This window comes from Ctenocephalides felis, unplaced genomic scaffold (assembly GCF_003426905.1).
Source record: "Ctenocephalides felis isolate EL2017-DRISC unplaced genomic scaffold, ASM342690v1 CF-g0.4_SCAFFOLD_00845, whole genome shotgun sequence".
Classification (NCBI taxonomy): Eukaryota; Metazoa; Arthropoda; class Insecta; order Siphonaptera; family Pulicidae; genus Ctenocephalides; species Ctenocephalides felis.
Genome location: NW_020536999.1, coordinates 18,667,869 through 18,692,245, shown reverse-complemented (window position 1 = coordinate 18,692,245; position 24,377 = coordinate 18,667,869). Strand labels below are relative to the sequence as shown.

Here is a 24,377-nt window from a genome sequence, read left to right as displayed (position 1 = left end):
TGAAATATGAACACATTCAAAAAAATTACAAAAGTCGCCTCGAGGATCATCCTATTCAACCAGAAAACTATGACACAATATTACCAGAGTAGAATTAAAAACAAATTCATGTTACATTAACAAAGGTCAATTTTCAAAATCTCTGACAATGATTAGAAGATTTTGTGTTTTAGAAGACATCTTTGTTAATCCTACAGTTTTACTTGTTATAAATTTTAAGACAGGTGTAAAAATTATTACTAAAAATTATAAATAAAATTACTCTTTTTTGTAAAAAAAGGGGGGGGGGCGGTCGTTACAAAAGTGTGGAAACCACTGCTTTAGGATCTTTACCACGTCTTCTCTTCCTCATGTTTTACAACTCGTATTATTAAAAACACCTAACTTTATTTACTCGTCTTTCCAAATACTGACAGACAATTGTATTATTACGAAATAAAATTAAAGATCAATATTTATCTATCGATACCAGACAATGGACAGGGGATGGTTTATTTGAAAATGTATCGGCGGGGGCGAATGAATGGAACATTATTCGGGATGTTTTCTCCTATATAGTTAAAAGGATGTGCAACCCTCAAGGATGATAGAAATATTTATATATAATGTATTTTTCTTATTATTTATGCAATTTTACATAACTTGTGATTGCACATAATTGTGATTTTTCCAAGCGATATTACATAATTTATTAAAAGCAAGATTGAGTAAGAAATTCATCTTACAATAACATATGCCAATATTCCAAAACTCTGACGATGGTGTCTTTTTTTAATCCTACTGGTTGTCCATTTCAGGAGAGATATTATATTGTGTTATGCATCTTTTATAAACTTTAATAATTATATTTCGAAAATATTATTCAATGAATAATAAAGGAATTCCAAAAATAACTAATTATTTAAAACAAAACCTAAGAAAACTTAGCAAAAAAAATTCACGTGTTTTTGTACAATTTCCAAATATTTAATTTGTAATTTTACTGAACCATATATTATTTTACTCATACACATTTTACGAAATTAAAAAAAGCTGATGTTAAAGTTGTCCTTACTTTAACAATCAACTTAATACTGATATTCTCCTATATTACCATATATTTTTTTATCTAATTTTCTACTTTTAACGGGTTGTTCGCCCCTGTTGGATATGAGGAACATAATATATATGATTCATCGACTAGTTTCCAATGAAATATAAGAGCGATTTGCAAATTGTTTGCTACTAGCAAAGTGAGATTGAACACATAAAGAGAATAAATAAACTTCTTAACAGAATAATATTGCGTATATGTATGAAAGAATGTATTACTAATAAAAAAATAAATAGTTACAAGTATAAATTGCTAATAGAATAAAATTTGCTCTCTACAGAGAAGAGGCTTAGAATATATAAAAAAAATCCAAAAAATTAAATTTCATGATTTACAAATTATTTTTTTTTTTAAATTAAAACTTGTGCTTCTATATGTTTCTATTTATATGTGTGCATATAAATTTTATGTATCTTTCAGTCTTACAAAATATTAATTTGTTTTCATATTCTAATATGTAAATACATAAAACCCATGTACTTTATTCGTGATCGTATTAAAACGAGATTATATTCATTAAAAATGAAAGGATTATTATATCACAAAACATGACATAATAACTGAACGTACGCAGAAAACGATTTAATTTTGTTTTAATACTTGGATTAAAATAAATACCTTGTAAAACCCAAAAATATTCATTAAAAATGATAATCGATATATATATATATATATATATATATATAATATATGTATATGAGTAAGTTCTTTTAGGGCAATATATAAAAAAATAACAAAAAATGATATTATATATTAATTTTTAATTCTAAACGTTCCAACATACAATTGATGCCATTATCAGTTAATAAGGTAATAAATTGAAATAATTATATAAACAAGTTAACTAAGAATTATAATTTGAACAGAAACTATATATAGAATGGAAAACACTAACATTTGTAGGAATTAACAAAACTACAATACTTATCAATATAAAAAGAGAAACTCAATAATAAAATCTTTTTTGTATTGATAAGTGTTGTTGTTTTGTTATTTCTTAGATTTTCCTCTTCTATATATACTAGTTACCATACCAAATTATAATTCTCATAGTTACCTAGTTTATATAATTTTTAAAAAAAAAATTGCCTTATAGATTCACTGACGATGACATCAAATTGTATGTAGTATATAAATCTTTGTTCTTTCTTTGATATTTTGCCCTTAAAGAACTTAATTATATATCTCAACATCAAAACCTTGACTATCTATAAAAAATAATGCAACTAGTTTTATCGATGATAATCTTTCCGTTTCCAATATGTAATAATTGCAATACTAAAATGACTATAATGAATTAGGGATTTGTGATAGGTGGATAAAAATTGTCTGTTGTAATTATTTTTCAATTTCGTAATAATTAAAATTAAAATTAAGAAAATTGGTCCCAAAATTAAAAAAAAAAGAATTAGGAGTCAACAACCCTAAATTTTTTGAAGTTTTTATGGAGCTTCTCTATAAACTCAAGAAAATCTGAATTAAAATCCAATGAATAACATTCATTGATTTGAAAGCGGGTTAAAAAATTATTCTATTACTAAAATAATTAGGGGTTTGAGTTAGCAAGGTGTTTTTTAATTACGAATTTGTGCCTGAGAAATTTGTATATCTCTACTTCTCGATATTACTCAAAACAAAACTTAATTGACCATAATATCCACTATTGCGAATGCTTATATTATCTCGCCGAAGGGAAATTGAATATCCAGCCGATAAATAACTGCATTATTACGGTTTTTGCATTCGTATACTCGTAGTTGAGTATCTGTATGAAATATGATACGATCGTGTTTATTATTTTGTATTTATCTTAGTTTCTCACGTATCACAGAGAGAGTTGTTGTAAAGTGTTCGACTAATGTTTCTTGTTTCCGAGATAAAAAATTACTAATGAGTTACCATAAGAAAATCCAGAGGTAGGATTACAGATTATAATGTAGCGGAAGGAATATTGATAAATAGGTAAATATAGTACATGTTATTTATTGTAGAGGGCTTGGCGTGGCCTAGTGGTAATAAAAGACTTTGTAATAAAACACAGAGCATTAGAATAAAATATCTATTAAGCAAACGAGCCTAATACATATTTTCCGTTATTAAATGTTAAATTTTTTGCACTTCATTCTCAGTATCACCAAAACCCCTGAACTGTCTTCGCCAAACATCTCCTTAAAACTTCAAATCAAATATCAAATATTTTTGGAATCATTCAAATCGGTTGATTCGTAAACTCAATTTCGCATATTAGTATGGAACTCTAATTTATATTAATTTATAAACTAGTGGGGTACATGGCATCATGACTTAAGGCAAATTGCTGGAGCTTCCCGTACTGTAATTCTTGGTACAGTACCCAAAAAATTATACACAAAATGTGTACATATTATTAAAATCTCTATAAAATATGTGATAATTTCGAAATCGTCGACAAAAATTTGTATCCGCACGCACACACACACATACATCCATGTTTTCTAGGTATGCCATAATTAGGATTTCTGTTCTTATTGCAAAACAATTTAGTCGAACAACACATAAATAAATACAATTATTAACTATATTATCACTATTACTAAATTACCAGAATGTCCAATAAAAGTGCCAAAATTTCACAATCCCCGCCTCCATCTAGACGTATTGATGAAACATCCCCTATTATATTAGAAGCAATGTTCACCCTTCACGAGAATTATTCTTCGTTGGCATTATGAGTCTGAAAGGGATTTATTTCGCCCTAAAATGCCCGACGATAATTCGACAGATGTGAATGATTCTTATTTCACGAAAGAAGTATCATGAATTGCGCAAAAATGTACAAAACAACTCGTTCTAAGATTAGAGGAATCCATAAATCAAAAATCGTAATAATACACCAGTTGGAGGATAGTTAAGAATGGATGGAAAGTTTTAATGGTGTTTATATTCCAATATTGGTCCCAATGGTTCCAATATTTTGTGTGTCGAAAAGAACCTGATTATTTGGTTTATAGTTACATTTAAACATTTGCTTAATTTTTTGGATCTCTTGTGTTTAAATCTGCGAGTGACTACTACAATTACCTAAAAATAATTTTATGATGCTCTTCAAGTTATATAAAAAAGTGCCAACTAATTCTTCTACGCCAATTCTCAAAAACTGATTAATTACAATCATTTTTTGAATTTAATTGTCCATTTCCAATCATTCATACCAAAACTAAGCAGTCAGTCTAATTGACTACTGATTTTTTATGATTTTTCAAATAATGACGATGGCCAAGTATCCAGTTCCCTTACACTATTTCCATGTAACTTTTTGCTCATAATTATATCATTTCTAATCATTTTGGTAAATTTTACATCCATTTCCAATCAAAATTAATGGGAACGATTAGCAAGATAGGTTACATTTATGTGACAGTCCAGGGCAATTTGTTACCAAATGGCGGAACCGATAACGACACGGCGGTAATTCTAGTTTACTAATGATTGTTTGTCTTCTGGTATAGGGATGGGATGGAAATTTACCTTAAAATACAGGTAAAGGTAATTGTAGTTGACAGAAATTGACCAACAACAACCAACAAAGTTCTGGTGAAATTCTTTAGCGGAACCAATTGTTTCAAGCACCACTTGACACCTAATATTATAAAACAGGATCTAACTAAATGTTGATGATGACCAGTGACAATGTAATATACCAGATTTTTTAGGGAAAAAAACAGACCTTGGTGTCTAATTGTTTTAAAACTCGGACTTTATAAATGATTTTGATGACCAAGAACAATTTGAGAGAATTCTGCTGTAATTATAATGAAGAAATTGATAACATAGAAAAAATATGTTAAGAAATTTCAATAAAATTTTAGTAGTCGTGATTAATCCCATAATCAGTAAAATTTGTTCTAAAATTTGGATGCCAAAATAATGAATTTCAATGAAATTTTGAAAGTATCCTGCTGGCAATGTTTGTACTTCAATTAAGATATTCTAAGCTCCAAAATAAACATCACAACAAATTCAATGAAATTAAATAAGTTCATTAGTCCTAAAATAATCCGGTTTAATAAATTCTGTTTTCACAGATCATGATTCAAATCAATATTTACTTTTTAAAGATTTTAAAACTTCTATATGCAGTTGGCTAAACACTAAATTGATGAGATAGATTAATGAGCAGTATTTCATCAATCTCATTTAATCCCAGTTGTTTAAACAGTATAAATAGCAATATGATACACCATGTACCCTCTTTATTTATTCAACAACCCCTTTCAAAGCAATATTTATTACAATATCTAAGTCAAAAGATTTTTTTGAAACAAAATATAAACCAGATACTTTCTGTAAAAATATTGGAGATTTTATGTGATGTTAAAGAAAATCAAGCCAAAAATCAATCAAATCAACAAAATTTTAATAAAAATTAATTCAAATGACATTTTTCTTTTATACAATAAATGTAAGTGTTTCTAAATCTCTAAATTTATATATCAAATATTTCTAGCTTTTTGGAACGACTTAAGCAAATTAAGTTAAAAATTGAGATGGTACATACTTGGGTTAAAAAGTGGTTGAAAAGCCAAGTGTGAACCAAACCTTCTCAAAAATATATAACCAAAAGATGACCTGAAGAAACATAAAAATCAACTATTTCAATTAATATATTGAATCCTCAAAAAAACAGCACTTTTCAAGCACAATACTATAAAACCACTTGGCTGGATTATAAAATACAGAATGATAATTTTCTCTATTAACAAAGATAACAGATTGATTTGATTGAACTGATTGATTGATTAAAAATGATTTTATTCTTCTTTATTAATAAAAACTAGATCATAAATCAAAATTTATTTATTACTTGTGTTCAGTTTCTTGGCATCAAAAGTGATAATAAATATATGATTTACAAGGTACTTAAAATAACTGCAAAACCGGAACATGGTTCATGTAGTGTTAATTAGGTGAAAGCAAATAATATTTACTTCGTGTTTTAAGTTAAATTACTACAAATGAAAAATGAAGGTAACGAGTAAATAAATACAGCATTTTTGGAACTGAAACAATAGTCCACATACAAGAAGAAATATTAATAATAAAAGTATTATTTTAAAATAGGCATTACTGATGATCAATATGATTTATGATATTACCCAAAAATGTAAAATTAAATTTTGAAATTTATTAAGCCTGTATTATGTTGTGTGGAGTTCGTTTGGACAAGTGTATGAGCTTTCATGCAATTCCATGGAGTTAAAACTTTTTACAATTTCAATCCAAAAAATTCCGAACATGATGTTTTGGTCTGTTTCATATATTTCGAGCTGTCTAGAAGCTTTTTTCCCTAAATTGAACACGGTAAAGTCTGCGAATTTGCATACAACATGTCCATAAATATAAAACCATCTAGGTGAAAGTGGAAAGTCGCTAATTAAATTGATCAACACGAATTGAAACATTTTTTTGAAATTTTAGAATTAAAAAAAACTAATTTGGCAAACTATAAATTACTCAGGAAATGGTCTAACCGAATACAATTTATTAAAATTGTCTGAGAAAACGAGAATACAAATCAAATTGAACTTTACTAAATTTTCTTAGTGAAGTCTCTTAGTGACAAAACTATTTTTTATTCAGGTCAATCGAAATCAGAATGTGAGATAGAACACATATTGTTAATATGAAATTAAATTTTAATCAAACATGTGAACATAAATAAACATTGTAAAATTGTATGAGAAAAAACTCTCACAATTAAAAAATAATTAGCCAAACTTTGCTTTTAATGTAGGTACTGCAATCTTGTGATTTTAATCTTTTTAGTATATTTTCGAACAAAACCCTGAATTTTAATACCTTTTACCTACGAAGCTCAATGATATTCCAAGACATTACGACAAGACGTATATAAAGAATAAAATTTATATTTTCTTCATCCCGTGCTCACACAATATATAACCAAAGCTATTAAATAGACATTACGATACGCTTGCATTTATATTCTTAGGTTTGGGTCAAATGGAAAATTGAACTATTGAATGCTGAAACTTCTCGAACTTCCGAAATAAACATTCGAGAAATAAAAATAACCAACAATCAATTGATCATTGATTAATAACAATTGCTTTGAAAATAGGAACAACATTAAATTAATCAATGATTTATAAAATAGCATCAAGTAAATAATATCAAAATTAGACCCAAAAAAACTTACTTATCAAACACAATTATGAAAGAGCAAAGCACAAACGTTAGATTAAATTGTCTGTTTCTTTAAGACCTCAAACATATGATGACAACGACCCGAGTGCGTTTGGCGCCCGGGTCGACCACGCTTTTATTGTTGTCCCTACGAAACGCAGGAACGAAATAAACGAGATAGTTTGACCATTGCTATAATATTAACAAGCATAGAGAAAACAATTGTGCATTATATAAATAAGAACTTCGGTCAGTAAACAAACTATTCAAAGTTGTATCATACGATATAGTAGATACATGTATCCTGTTTTGGTGTGTTTGATTTTAATTCCAGTCTATAATATTTTTTTGAAAACACTTTGGCAACTGAGCTGGCTGTATTTTCTAAGTAATAATAAATGCAGGAGTCTTTTCATTATTTTATGAATTATATAAAAATAATGAGATTGATTTTTTCCCATTTGTGCCAAACCTAATGAGTCCCGTAGTGCGTTAATATCGTATCCATGCTACATAGTAGTAAAAACAGAACTGTCAATAAAACAGTAAGATTTCCCACAATTCCTATGTGTACGTGTCTAAGATAAATAAGTAAATATTTTTAAAAGACCAGTTAATTTTTTAGATAAAAATATTACTGTTATTCTGGCACCTCATATGTTCACTACAATGGAGCAAAAAAGAGAAGAATTGACCGTTTGTGTAAAAAAAAAACTATGTAACATAGTAATGAATTTTTTAAAATGTTTTGATGAATAGATGTTAGCAAGTAAAGTTTGTCACAAATCTTCTATATTTTATCCATCTTTAGTCGGGCTTGTGATTTATTACATTTTCCTAAAAATAGTTATAAAAAGTATTAAAATATTTCTCTATTTTTGTTGTTGCTAATTCTACTCCAAATATGTAACGAGCATTTAAATTTTATACTATGACTTCATTAACCAACCTTCAAAATTATCAATTATCTCATAAATATTATTCGAGTCAAAACAAAATCTTACCAAAGCAAAATTTTACAAAAACAAACTACCGTCATGTCTATTTTAAACATATCCAATTATAGAAATGATTTGCTTATTGGTGCATTTTTTCGCATCCGCATTATGCAGCAATAAATTGTACGAATTTTAAGAGATAATATAGAACAAAATTTGTTTATAATAAATAATAAATTATATATTTGTTTATATAATAAAACAGAGGTCAATGCCATGGATGATGAAATTATACGACATAAACAATTGACCTCGGGGATTAAATTAACGATTAAATAAATGGTTTTATATTGCGTTATGCACAGAATGAAATGATATCAGTGCATTTGCATTTAGAATCAACTTCTTGACCAGTAAGAGATTATTGATGTTTTATAAATTAATTAAAACACACACACCAATAATATATATATATATAATATATATATATATATATATATAATATAATATAATATAATATTTACATAATTCAATCACTTTCCATATGCCTATAATATTTTACAAATCGGCTTAGACAATGACCATCATAATATGCAAAATATACAATATGGTCAATATAATTTTTTCACAATTAATTACAAAGAAACGGTCTGGCAGATTTTTCAAAAACCAATCAGCACGATTTCCAGCAGATACCTTTCGAAAAGTTTTTAAACAATCAACATCGGTTCAAACTTTTGGTGAAAACTTGGGCAAATATTTTTGCAAAACTAATTAACTTATGGAGTTGCATAAAATGATTTAAATTTTTAAATTCGGTTCAGCCGATTTAAAAAAAACAGTCGATTAAAAGCCTAATTTTGGCTCGTATACATATACACACTGGAACACACACACATCTATTTTTTTCCAATTTCGGTCTCAAACGATTCAGATAGACTTGAAACGTCAAAAATGTAAAATTGACAAGTCAAATTTTCTGACAAAAATAGAACTTCTGAAATACTTTACATACGTATATTTATTTAATTATTTTTTTTGGAAAAAAATGTATTTTTATTTATAACTATTAATATTATGGAATTATTTTAATTGCAATTTTGCTTGAGAATTTACAATTGATTAATTTTTCTTCTAAATATATCGATAAGAACAATACTAACGCGTAAAGAATGTGTAGAATAATTTTTGCACTGAGTTCATTTGCCGTTTACCTGATTTACCTGAGCTATGCAAGGTTATATTATATACAGGTACTAATTTTATGACTCTCTACCTAGAATTTTGATAAATATCTATATTTAATTGCGAAGTGGATACTTGAAGTAGTCATAAAATTCAAATTCGAAAACTAAAACTTGGCGGGACAGAAATATTTTTACATATTTTAATAGTTGAAAATATTTTATTATTTTTAGTGTAGGACGGGGCATAAAGATCCAATTTGACTTTAAGTAATTATACTGTGTAAACTAAATGAACTATATAACATGTATCAAAGAAACAACTATCAAACTATGTTCAATTAATTTTCCAGTTAACTCCTAATTATAGAAATTTTTTTTAAATTTTTTCTAAAAGCCTTAAAAATGTGGTTACTTTTGTCTTCTACTTTAAAATATTATCACTAAAAAAATCTATACTTTGCTTGTTTTTGTGGTAATGATGGTGGATCTTTTTACCCGCAGACCTTATTTAAGTTTCGCTCTATCCTATCTATAATAGGATGGTCCTTAACATGGACATTTTCGAATTTCCTTGCTCCCAAGGGTCAAATAGTTCCAAATTAATAAAAAACAATTCTCTGAAAGTTTTAGCTCTTAATATTAACTTTTAGATAGAGCGCAATTCAATCAAACTTCGTATGAAAATAGCATGAAAAAAAAATTAAAAATAAAAAAAAATTTTTTTAGGTATAACTTAGCGATAAAGTTTGAAAAAAAACTCATTCATTTGTTCGCTACATTATATCAAAAACATTTTTAAAATTTTTAAAAATTGTTTCATGCTATTTCCATACAAAACTCTGATTGTATTGCACACTATCTAAAAGACAACATTAAGAGCTAAAACTTTCAGAGAATTGTTTTTCATCAACTTGGAACCATTTGAGCCCTTGGGAGCAAGGAAATTCGAAAATGTCCATATTAAGGACCACTCTAATCTATATATACATATGTCTTTCAAAAATGTTGTTAATAAACTCCAGTTCATTTACAATGACTAATTACAAAATTTTCATAAACCGACCTTGTTATTTCTACGAATTTGCAAAGTTGACTAATCCAGCAATGAGAAAATTATAAAACTACGATTTCGTCACGTCGTTGCCTTCAACGGGACTTTGTCATTTCAAGAAACAAACGCACAAAATAACGAATTCAAGTCTTATTAGATATATATTTCATAATTAAAATAATCGCACAAAAAATATGTGGGCAATAAATAATTAACACGAAGCTAAGGTAATACTCGAGCAGTGCTTTAGAAAGTTTCTAATCTAATTTAAAATTTAATGCCTTGTTAGAATTGTTTTGCAATGGTAAGGAAATTGATTTGTAAATATAAAATTAGTTTTAAATCATTTGGTTTTAGATCGTTAAACAGAACAAATTTATTGCAGTAGAATTCAATAAACTGCTGTATTTAGGAAGCCTTAGGTTTACAGATATTTTGTTTCATTAACAACAATTGGCTATATATAGTTCTTTTCGATGCAGCAACTCAGTAAATAAATTAATTAGTAAAATCAAAATATTAATAACTTCCCGTAGGTTATAGTAATCGCAAAAAAATCGAAAATGAAAATTTTTATATATATCTACGTTTCAGAAGTTTCTGAACATTTTGGCAAACCTTAAAAAAATGAATGTTTGTATGTGTGTGTGTGTGTGTGTGGGTGTGTGTATGTATGTGCGGATACAAATTTTCGTCGACGATTTCGGGAATACGAATCAACCGATTTGAATAATTCAAAAAACATTCGATTTGTATTGATACGGAGACGTGCTGATTAGTTTTTGGTGAAGGCAGTTTAGCCGCTCCGATAGATACGGGGCAAAAAGTGTCAAAAACGGTAACTCAGTTTTTAAGAGAACGGAGGGTCAGATTTTAATAATTCAAAAAATATTTTACATGTATTGACAAGATGAAGAACTGATTAAATTTTTGGAAAGGCAGGTTCGGCGGTTATGGACTCTCAATAAAAATAAGTTAAAAAAATGTCATTTGGCGGTCTAAAATGTTTATTGAACATATGTACATCAAATTATCAGATATTTTATTGAGATTTCAATAATGTGTACACATTATGTGTATTTTTTTTGGGTTCGGTACCAAGATTTTTAATTACGATACGGGAAGTTCCAGCAATTTGCTTTAAGGCACGATGCCTTACGCCACTTCAAACTGAAATCCTCTAGAATGTGCAAAAGAAATATCAAAACAAGGTGCATAAAATGATAATGCTACTGAGGACTAAATTGAATCTTGTTTTGGGCAGTAATTATTAAAAACCAACTAATATACTAGATATGGATAAACAATATTGACACCAAAAAATCCAAGGCACCATTCTAAGGAGGAATTTTAGAACAAGATGCATACAATGATGATACTACTGAGGACTAAATTGAATCAAGGAGAGGATAAACTACTATATCTATCATGTGGAAAAACAGAGAGCTTTACTAAAATCAAAATTATCAAATAATAAAGAAACTGGATTAGATCTATATTGATAAAATAGAATACTCTGCATCTGCATCTTGGGTATTCATCGTGATTTGAAAAAAAATGATAAAATGCAATTCATATACTAAATGTGGATAAACAACGTTGACACCATTCTGAAAGGTGGTGCTGGAGAAAAATGTAAATAGTGAACTACTACATTCATCATGTAGAAAAAAAGAACTTCACCAGATTCAAAATTATTAAATAATGAAGAAATTGGATTGGGCCCATATTGACGAATAAAAGCATTCTGCATGATATAATAAAAAAATAACGAAGTTTAAGAACTAAAGACCTATGATAGATTGATTTTTAGTAAATTTCTATCTATACTTAAAGCTGAGAATTTAGTTTAAGGTATTAAAAACTTCAAATATTTAAAATCGCATACATTAATTGAAATTAAAATTAAAAATGGAACGGTAGAATAAAATAAGCAATGAGTAAAAGTTTCTAGCGGAAAGCATTAATTTAATGTTCCATTATTAAATTATCACCATAGCATATACGATTATCATTTCTTAGACCAATAATCATTTATTGGACTTGGATTTTTCTCCCATTCCGCCCCTGGTCAAGTCATATTTATTTAAAAAAATGTCTATTTGTACAATAGTGGTCTATACATGCCAAATGCAGTCCAGTTTTAAGTAAATAACCGAAATAAAAAAAACAACACAAATAAAACATACATTAAGCAAACAAACTCCTATTTGATAAATAACCGACTAACTTTGCTTCTGCTTCCGTAACAATATGTATTTAGGAACCAAAAGTTAACATGATTTAAATAAATATTTCATCTTTAAAAATACATTTTGGAAAAATGACTAAAACAATACACAAACTTGTGAAACAACCCCGATTGTAATAAATGATATATAAATATATAAACAATATGCGAAGTTGCAGATATATATGCGTTGAAACATTGAGAAAATTGTTAAAAATTTTAGAATATAGAATTTTTTACATCCAAAGATACGTTTTTATGCTGTTTTTCCATTATCTTTCCAACAAAAATACATGAATAATTTTCCCAATAATACATGAAGATTTCTAAAATATCCTGAATTGTTGCCAACTAATCGCCTCTTATTCCAAAAACTGATAAGTTAAACACATTACGAGAAAAGTGAATAAAAAAAATTTTTTCTCTATATATATATTTATCATCAGCCACTGAATATATATAGATAACAACATCCTTTAGCAAATATCATATCTTGTCTATATTATCAGTATTAAATTTAGAAAACCCAGGTTGATATATATATATATATATATATATATATATATATATATTTGATTTGATGTTGATATAATATAAAGTAAAAGTCGGGCATCAATTTTACATCAATAAAAATAGTTTTTTTTTATTTACAATAATCATTACAACTGTTAAATAATTAAGATCTAGCAATGATGATAAATAATACATAAATTTAAATAAATAAAGTGCAAAGGATAGAATTTACATTAAAATAATATCCGTAGTATGATGATTTAATATAAAATAAAAACAAATAATAATAAAAATAAAATTTCTGAATAATAAAATAATACTAGAAAAACAATAAAATATAACAAAATAACAATTTTAGAAATAATAATAATAATAATAATAATAATATTAATGTTAGCGTTTACAAATGGCTATATATGAGATCATTGGGAATAAAAATAGTAAAAATAAAAATAGATTTAAAATCCATACGTTTCGGCTAGCATCTTAGCCTTCATTCAGCGGCAATCAATTTAAAATTTTGTGTCCTAATATAACATATGAATTTAGTCTTAACTAATATGAAGGTTAGGACACAAAATTATAATATTTTACAAATAATCAATAATATTTTATGAAGTTTTTGACTAGCAACTCCTAACTAAATTTCAGCAAAACCAATTTCCCATGGGAGTAGACATGAGAATCTTGCAACTTGCAAATAAATATTTAAAAATGTTAAGAAAAACTTTATTGAAATGTAGGCTCGAAAATCACCTTTTTACATTTATTATCTTTATACCTATACTCCACCATACTATTATTTAGCAAGTTCAAAAACAAGTTTTTTTTAGCTAACTTCATAATGTCCAAATTGTCCAAAACTTCTTATTGTAATACTAAACATTTGCTAAATTATTAACTAAATCATTCTGCAATGCAAATGTCTAGAGTTCTTTGTAGCGTATCAGAATAAATTTGTGATTAAATAATATTAAGAGTACCATTTACCTCTTCTTTACACCAAAGGCTCTCAAACAATGTTTCGCGTAACCACAAATCACAGCAACGGATATAGTAATACACACACACACACTTATTATCCTTATGCACAATTGAACACAATAATTATATTTTACAAAACACTGAATGTATAAAATGTCAATGACTCGAAAAGTCGGTCGCCTTGGTCATATTTATCTTATAAAATATAAGAAATAATTTATAATATTATTTATATTTAAAATTAGGAAAATTATAACTTGTTGCTAAATTATCTTATCCATACATACATATTCATACATACACATAATGTCGAATGTAGTCATTTTATTTCCAAAAAATTATGAAATTTTAACGAGATTCAATTATAGTAATTTAAGATTTAAGCAAAACACAAATATTCAAATAACATAATACTTTAATTTTGGATTTTTTTAATTTAATTTTAGAATTTAGCTCTCTTATTTAATTAAAGGGTTCTATTCTCAAACAAACTTCTTTTGTTATCCTCAAAAACAATCTTCTTATTAAAAATTCTTAAAAAATATATAGAAGTGTCTTAAAATATGATTAGTAGACTTTATGATTATGATTATGGGATCTCAAATTATTATAATCGAATGAAAAGAAATTTGCAATAAAAATTTTTAAAATTAATAATCAAATTTGAGTAAGTTGTTAATCAATTACATGTCTAATATTTTTCAAACAATTTACCGATTTGTAATTAATTTTACAAATTAATTAAAGTTAAGAAACTTCATATAACACTAATTAATCATGTAAAAAGATTTTCACGCATGAATTATATAGTTGTTAATAAAAGAAACTACTTTTATAATTAATTTTAAACTTAAACACACACACACACACATATGTATATATATATATATATATATATATATATATATAGGATTTTTTTGGAAGATTCCAATGAGAGAAAATTTCACTAAAACTGATAAACATATACAATAACCACATTTAACAAAAACCACTAAACATTCCAACTAAAAACCTACGATCACATCAATAATTTACTGTATTTCTCCCCAACCATTTTCACACAAAATCACTTATATTATTCTCAAGACCTTTATCAATTATTAATTAATATTATTAGAAACCGTTTTTGACATAAAGTTTTACGCCCACAAAAAAAACACATCCGTGCTCTTCGGCTGCACATTTCAAACTAACCGCGAAACGAAAACAGAACGAAAGGGAAACAACGACAAGTGCGCTTCCATCCTGCGTTGCTATGGTTACAAGAACGCGCGAGATTCGAAATTTTATTATAAAGATTTAGAGAACAATCTTAAATTTAAAAACTATTGCAATACATTTGAATAGTCTGCGAAAATGGTGACAAATGTGCAAAACATTTTATCAAATGACAAGCAGTAGTGAGGTAGTGATATTCCTTTTCACTTAAAAATAAAGATAAAAAAATGTATTCCCCAGTAAAAATAACACAATCGTTTTGCCAACACAAGAAGAATGTTTTTTGACCATCCGTTCTCTCAAAAACTCGGTTTCTATTTTGTGCAAAAAAGTCTCTGCCAAAAAATAATCAGCACATCTCCCTATCAATAGAAATCGATTGCAATTTTTGAAATAAGTTCATCCATACGCCCGAAATAGTCGACAAAAAATTGTCTCCACATATACACATACATATACACGCAAATAATTTTTTTTCTGAAGTACCCCAAAATGTTCAGAAACCTCTGAAACGTGAAGATATGCAAAAAATTTCATTTTCGATTCTCGGGTCATTACTATAACTTATCCTACGGAAAGTTAAAAAAAATAACAAAATCCTAATAACGAACAGAAGGACAACCATTAGGTTTTGACGATTTTGATGAAACTGTATACGATCATAGAGTTTATAGTCTTAATAAACAACATGAAATATTATAGGCCTACGACAAGTGTAATTGTCAATTAATTATTTACACAGATAGTGTAGTTTTCGAACTTTGCATTTTGTAATTGAAACCCTACATATATATTACCCTTGTACATATTTGTATTCATTTTATTATTTATTATTTTATCTGTATGGTTTCTAACAAGAAAATAAATAAATAAATATGTTGTTGCACTATTTTATAACATTTTGAATGAAATATGAAAATACCATAGTTATGAGTTATAAACGTAAAGAAATATAAAATAATAACAGATCATTATTATATGAATAACCATTATAAAAGCATCTAACTCAGTGATTCCCAACCTTTTTTTGGGCCCCGCCCCACCTTGAGGTTTATAAAAACGTTATGCCCCCCCATACAATTTTTTTTCTTCTGGCAGAAACTTCTGGCAAAGACTTCTGGCAGAAACTTCTGGCAAAGACTTCTGGCAGAAACTTCTGGCAAAGACTTCTGGCAGAAACTTCTGGCAAAGACTTCTGGCAGAAACTTCTGGCAGAAACTTCTAGCAGAAACTTCTGGCAGAAACTTCTGGCAGAAACTTCTGGCAAAGACTTCTAGCAGAAACTTCTGGCAGAAACTTCTGGCAGAAACTTCTGGCAAAGACTTCTAGCAGAAACTTCTGGCAGAAACTTCTGGCAAAGACTTCTGGCAGAAACTTCTGGCAAAGACTTCTAGCAGAAACTTCTGGCAAAGACTTCTGGCAGAAACTTCTGGCAAAGACTTCTGGCAGAAACTTCTGGCAGAAACTTCTAGCAGAAACTTCTGGCAGAAACTTCTGGCAAAGACTTCTAGCAGAAACTTCTGGCAAAGACTTCTGGCAGAAACTTCTAGCAGAAACTTCTGGCAGAAACTTCTGGCAAAGACTTCTGGCAGAAACTTCTGGCAGAAACTTCTGGCAAAGACTTCTGGCAGACTTCTGGCAAAGACTTCTGGCAAAAACTTCTGGCAAAGACTTCTAGCAGAAACTTCTAGCAAAAAAAGATTTTTAGAATTCTTTGTTTCTTTATAGGCTTGGGGCTACTCAACAACCGGGACTTGAGACTTAGGACTTGGGCTACTCATTAAGCGGGACTAGGCACTTGGAGCTACTCAACTACCGGGGCTTGGGGCTACTCAACAACCGGGACTTGAGACTAGGGGCTACTCAACAAGTCCCGGGACTTGAGTCTTGGGGATACTCAACAAGTTCCGGGACTTGTAACTTAAGGCTACTCAACAAGTCCTGGGACTTGTGACTTGGGGCTACTCAACAAGTCCCGAGTCCCGCGACTCGAGACTTGGGGCTACTCAACAAGTCCCGAGTCCCGCGACTCAGACTTGGGCTAGTCAACAAGTCTCGAGTCCCGCGACTCTTGCGACTCGAGACTTGGGCTAGTCAACAAGTCCCGAGTCCGCGACTCGAGACTTGGGGCTAGTCAACAAGTCCCGAGTCCGCGACTCGAGACTTGGGGCTACTCAACAAGTCCCGAGCCCCGCGACTCGAGACTTGGGGCTAGTCAACAAGTCCCGAGCCCCGCGACTCGAGACTTGGGGCTAGTCAACAAGTCCCGAGTCCCGCGACTCGAGACTTGGGGCTAGTCAACAAGTCCCGAGTCCCGCGACTCGAGACTTGGGGCTAGTCAACAAGTCCCGAGTCGCGCGACTCGAGACTTGGGGCTAGTCAACAAGTCCCGCGGCTCGAGACTTGGGGCTAGTCAACAAGTCCCGAGTCCCGCGGCTCGAGACTTGGGGCTAGTCAACAAGTCCCGAGTCCCGCGACTCGAGACTTGGGGCTAGTCAACAAGTCTCGAGTCTCGCGGCTCGAGACTTGGGGCTAGTCAACAAGTCCCGAGTCCCGCGACTCGAGACTTGGGGCTAGTCAACAAGTCCCGAGTCCCGCGACTCGAGATTGGGGCTAGTCAACAAGTCCCGAGTCTCGCGACTCGAGACTTGGGGCTAGTCAACAAGTCCCGAGTCTCGCGACTCGAGACTTGGGGCTAGTCAACAAGTCCCGAGTCTCGCGACTCGAGACTTGGGGCTAGTCAACAAGTCCCGAGTCTCGCGACTCGAGACTTGGGGCTAGTCAACAAGTCCCGAGTCTCGCGACTCGAGACTTGGGGCTAGTCAACAAGTCCCGAGTCTCGCGACTCGAGACTTGGGGCTAGTCAACAAGTCCCGAGTCTCGCGACTCGAGACTTGGGGCTAGTCAACAAGTCCCGAGTCCCGCGACTCGAGACTTGGGGCTAGTCAACAAGTCCCGAGTCTCGCGACTCGAGACTTGGGGCTAGTCAACAAGTCCCGAGTCTCGCAACTCGAGACTTGGGGCTAGTCAACAAGTCCCGAGTCTCGCGACTCGAGACTTGGGGCTAGTCAACAAGTCCCGAGTCTCGCAACTCGAGACTTGGGGCTAGTCAACAAGTCCCGAGTCTCGCAACTCGAGTCTTGGGGCTAGTCAACAAGTCCCGAGTCCCGCGACTCGAGACTTGGGGCTACTCAACAAGTCCCGAGTCCCGCAACTCGAGACTTGGGGCTAGTCAACAAGTCTCGAGTCCCGGGACTCGAGACTTGGTGCTACTCAACAAGTCCCAAGTCTCGGGGCTACTCAACAAGTCCCGGGACTTGGGGCTACTCAACTATATATATATATATATATATATATATATAATATATATATATATATATGTACATATAGTTGACTAGCCCCAATATATATATATATATATATATATATATATATATATATATATAATGACTAATATATTAAAATTATGATCACTAACCTGAGCTACATTCTCGAAATGCTCGTGCGATTTTTGGTACACGCGCGCTTTCTGCAAATTTCTTCCAATTCCTGTGTTTTTGCGAATAAATACTTCACCATGATTTTCCAGCCAATCCAAAACCTGTAGGAAAACACCTATTAGCTCTTGGAGAATTAAAACAAATTAAAATATTACTGAAGAAACCACTTAATAAATGCGAAGGATGTAATTGTAATGCTAAGAGTGGACTTAACTTCGTTAATCAATCATTTTTAATTTATGAAATACATTGACATCAGTAATTCTTAAAGTAATCAATATCAATGTCTAGAAGATCTAAAACAACTTGCAAAAGACTCTGCAGTTGCTCAAAACAAATTTCAGGTCTATCAATTGAAAATGCGATTCTGATTAGATTCATCCATCAATTAAAAGCATACATTCCTTACTTTATTTTTCTATTTTAAACTTGATTTATAAATTTACTTACTTTAAGTTTTAATACTAAGTTCTAAATTGAAAAAAAATGTCAATATCACATAAGATGTCTATCTCGTAAGGAACCAAAGTTTGGGAACCAACAAATCAGATCTTAAAGAATACTATTGCAACTTTTATCAACGTAAGTATATCTGGCAAATAAAATTGTACAAGGGACAAAATAATAATAGATAGCTTAAATAATAGTTTGAGTAATTGGCCATTTGAGTAAATGGCCATAGCTTTAGGATTAAACACAAAAACAATTTCACCACGATTAAAAAAAATCTGTTGCTAAAGTAAATTCAATCACATTATCCAATAATGAATAAACATGTATTCTTATATACCTGTTTGACATCCTCCTGAAATAGTCTCAAAGCTAATCTTTGATGCATACTAATTTTGCTCTGATGCCACTTTTGTTCAAGGGCTCTATGGTGACCAAGAATCTGGTGAATGACAGCGAGAACATGAGATGCACCTTCACTGTAATCAGCTGCAGGGTTTCCACCTCCATATCCGGAACAATCCAGCTATAAAAACTCAATATTTATAGTCTATACCAAGCATTGAGAAAATATAATATTCACAAATCTGATTCAGTTTATAAGAAATACATTTTTAATTAAAGAATCAATATCATATTCGTCTTTTTTAAAAATCTTCTTATAATTTAATATGTATAAATAAATAATATACATACATGTTTTCTATGATCCGGTAAACCAGGTTGAGGAGGTTGATTGCAAACTTGAACGAGATGATCTAATTGATATAATAACTTCTTGCTTGTTGAATGAACCTGGAATAAAATCATAAATATTTAACAATTGATATCTTTTATAATAAACACAAGAACATAGCTTGAATTATTTTAGTATAGAGAAGTATAAGTAACAAATCACCACTGAAAGCTGAAATAAAATATTTAAATGTTGATGATTAAAGTAAGATGAGTAGTAGGTAAATGATTATCATGGAAATTTTAATGATCAAAGGATTTTATTATAGATACATATGGCAGACAAAATGTCTGTAAACCAGAATAATCTTCCTTTCTCATATGTATTTATTCTTCTCAATTAGTTGAGAAACAAAATATTATAGACAAGTATAGAGCATACAGATATTTAACATGAATAACAGAAAGAAGATTAAACAGGGTTCGTATTTTTGACCTTTCCAATTTGCTAAGGAACCTAATTCTATACTCTATAAATCTAATATCCAAAACCATTTGGTTAGTTCTCACGATCTATAGCCTTTCAGACCTAAATTAAGTTTGCATTCTCCATTTTACCTGCAACCATTATTCAATTATTGGCTAATTGTTCACCAAAACCAAGATTAGAGCTTTAACCATTAGATTCCAATTTGAATCCAACAACAATTACTAGAATCTATAAAGTGTTAGTTAAGAATTAAAAAAGCAAATAATTATTATTTTGGTTTCAATTACACTCAGATCATCTTCTTCATCTTTGATGATTTCAGTCCTTTCTTGATTGGGAAGTCCATGGCATACTTGCAACATTGTATCCAGACCATTCAATAAGATTTGGTACGAGTCGTAAACCTTTTTCAGCACAATATAATATATATTTACTTTATATAAAACTTTAGATAATATATATATAATAGCTAAAAATATTATATGCATATGCTTTACTTTTCAACAACTTATTAATTTCTCAGAAGAATTAATTTCTCATTTATTATACTTCGAATAGAATTATTCAAATAGTGCAGTACATTTTATATTCTTGAATCTCTTATTATTTGTATAAGTATATATTACCTCAGTGTAAGCCTGACACATAGCTTCATATAAATTCTGGTGCTGATGTATGGTTTGTTCTAACAGATGAATATCAGTCGGCAATGGTCCATTCTGTCCCTGACAAGCTGCTGACCATCCAGGCACACTAGCACAATATTGTTCAGCTTTATGGTGGAATATTACTGACAATGCTAAAACTGCTGTTCTTTCATCCAATCTATAATATAATAATAATAATAATAAATAAATGTAAAAACAAACCAGATTATATGATTAATAGTTATCTATTCTTACCCAGCAGCAAATTCCTTCCAGGTCCGATCTAATCTAGTGGCAACTGCTCTGATGTGTTGAGCAGCATAATGACCGTCTTCGGTTAGTCTATTTGCAACAGCCAAGATTCGGCTGATATTTATCGAAACATTCATCGAGGCAACTGCAAATCCTTGATGTTTTTGTTGAAGACATTTGGCCAAGGCATAACTGTGACCTATTTCTACATAGCTCATGTGGAACTTGTCTCGGTTTTGGCAAATCCATTTAAACATCTATCGAAAGAAAATGATATAATTTAGATTTGATCAATTCTACTTTAAGATAATTTAAACACTATCTATCTATTATCTCACCTCCTCACAATCATGTTCAAACAATCTCAACTGGAAGCACTGATCCAATTTCGTCTTCTTGGTGTGCCAAGTTTGAAGCACGTGGTCTTTGGCCGCATGTACGGATTCCAATTGTTGTAGAACTTGTGGTATACAGGCTGCCATATCAGGATTGGTGCAGGTTCCCAAAGAACTATTGGACGCGTTGTTCGAGGAACTGTCCGAATGATTGTCACTTCTATTATGGGATGATGATGATGATGAGATGCTCGCATCTGCTCCTAATCTTTGGAGCAACCTCTGACCTGGGGATAAAAAATAATTAAAATATTTCCAACAGTAATAAATTTTTATTTACGTGTTTTTTGGCTCATAATATATTTATTTTTCTAAAAGGTCACAGTTCAAGGAGAAAATTCAAATTATAATGAATTCAGAAATCAAATATTTACCTTGCAATTCTAAATCCTCTATGGGAGTCTTCAAAATCTTCTTTTTCATATCATTATGCAAATCGATACCGTGTTTGGCTCCTGGAACGTCTTCGGCAAAGTCGCTTCTTGACAAATCCTCCTATTATGTGATAGAAAAAGATTATCATATCAAATAACGAGACAAGCACTCTAGAAAAATGACATTTTTTCAAGCAAACGTGTATTAGAATAATGTATCCCATTTCCCATGGGATTTACTATCAAACTTGTTTAAATATTTTATCTGATTACAATTATTTTTTGTCACCATTGCTAATTTATTGTGTCTATATTATTTCTGCAGGAATAAAAATATCATCATGATAATTGAGGAAAAGCAAGGATTTTCATTTCAAGTACCTGTAAATCGTCCAGTCTGTCCAGAAGATCACCAGCTTGCCAAGAGAATTCTTCCAACATCAAACGAAGATCGATCCATTGAGCATGATCATATGATAAAGTTCCTTCCAAATCTGCCGTAATTTGTGATGAATCCACGATTTTGGATAAGCCTTCCAGAGATATTAGAGTAGTCTGAAATATTAAATATCATTTATTAAAATATATATTCATACAGACATTCATACTGACTATATTCCAGTCAGACACATTGTCTGGTGTAAGAAATCACAGAAAATATTTTTACAAATAATTCAAATATTTTGACTATTGTGGCATACTTTAATCTATAAGTTTAAATAAATGAAGACTATATTAGCCAAAATGTATGATTTTTAAAATATAAATTTAAAAAAAATATATTTTTTTTTATTATTAACTCTTTTATTTACAACTGTCCAGTAAAAATATGTTGATGTTACCACCAGGTACAATTACATTGAAGATATAATAATATATATATATATATATATATATATATATATAATTGAAATTTAGTAGCAGTTCTTGTACGACTTTAAATACAATAAACATGGAAAGATATTGCACATTAGCAATTTGATAAATGGTGAGTCAGCTGATGCATTAGATCTTCTTGCTTAATAAAGTTTCAAAATAACACTTGAACAGTGGCGGTCAAAATAAAATACAAGCCAGAAAAATTGACAAAAAAAATATGAACACAAATATAATTATAGCTTTGCAGCACGAGTGAAGTATATAGCCTGTGAACAAAATTTTTAAAACAACCCATAAAAAATGATATAATAAATAAAATAGAAATTATAAAATAAAGTGTGCAATATATATAAATATATGTTTCAAAACTAATTCTGCCTATCCTCTCCATCATTACAAATCAATTAAATTATTCCAAAGATATCAAAACTTAATCAAAATAGTAAGGTAAACTTAGCGTTAGAACTATGCTGCAAACTTTCTCTATATATCAATTTGAATTTGAGTGACGTCAAAATCAATATTTACCATTAGAAATTAATAATAAGATTTAATAATAGAAAAACATTGCCTACAAACTTTGTAAATACCTTGCTTTTTAAACTTTAATACATTATTAGTTACTACTTATGTGTAAAAAATCAAATGATAATTTTGATAAACATAGAATGGGATCAAGTAAAAATCGTAAGTATGTTGCCCACAAATTTAGAAAGCTCACAGACAAATTAAAATACATTCATTCTTAGTTACATCTTAATAAAAAAAATACTAAGCACAAAATTTACAATTAATACTATGTTGCCACGAAACATCAAAGAAACACATCTTACTTTTTGAATCCTATTGCAGCAGCATTTAATTAGAAATTTAGCTTTTTTTTAGAAAATTTTGTAAGAAAATCGTATTATTCAAGAACGAAAAAATAGTATTATGCAATACAAACTGTATATATCTGTAATATATCTAACTATATCCTATGACAAGAACTTATCCAATTTGGCATACATCTTGTAAAGTATCAAGAATCCTATTTAATTTACCGCACCACCGCCCGCCTGTGATATAACGAATGAAAAACTATGACACTTACATTTTATTTTATTTATTTTTTCATCTTGGTTGTGAATCATATTTATGATGAACACAAATAGAAATCATGAAGGACGACGAAGGATAACGTATAAATCTCGGGCAGAGCTAACTGAAAGTGACTCAGAGGGAAAAAGACAAGAAGGATATGATGTACCCGGAGTACCTACTAGATGTGCATTTTGTTATAGTAAATGCAGTTGCTCTTTTCTGGATTATAATTTTT

General features: G+C 30.1%; 1 protein-coding gene across 1 annotated transcript in view; it reads right to left on the bottom strand.

Moving 5' to 3' along the window:
* The window catches only part of LOC113363907 (kalirin), a gene marked incomplete at its 3' end in the record, with an annotated part of 377,607 nt that overhangs the window by 162,726 nt on the left and 190,504 nt on the right, over window positions 1-24,377 (bottom strand). The window contains 2 exon segments of the mRNA XM_026606388.1: window positions 18,876-18,998; window positions 19,688-19,851. Of these exon segments, the coding sequence (XP_026462173.1) occupies window positions 18,876-18,998; window positions 19,688-19,851 (287 nt within the window).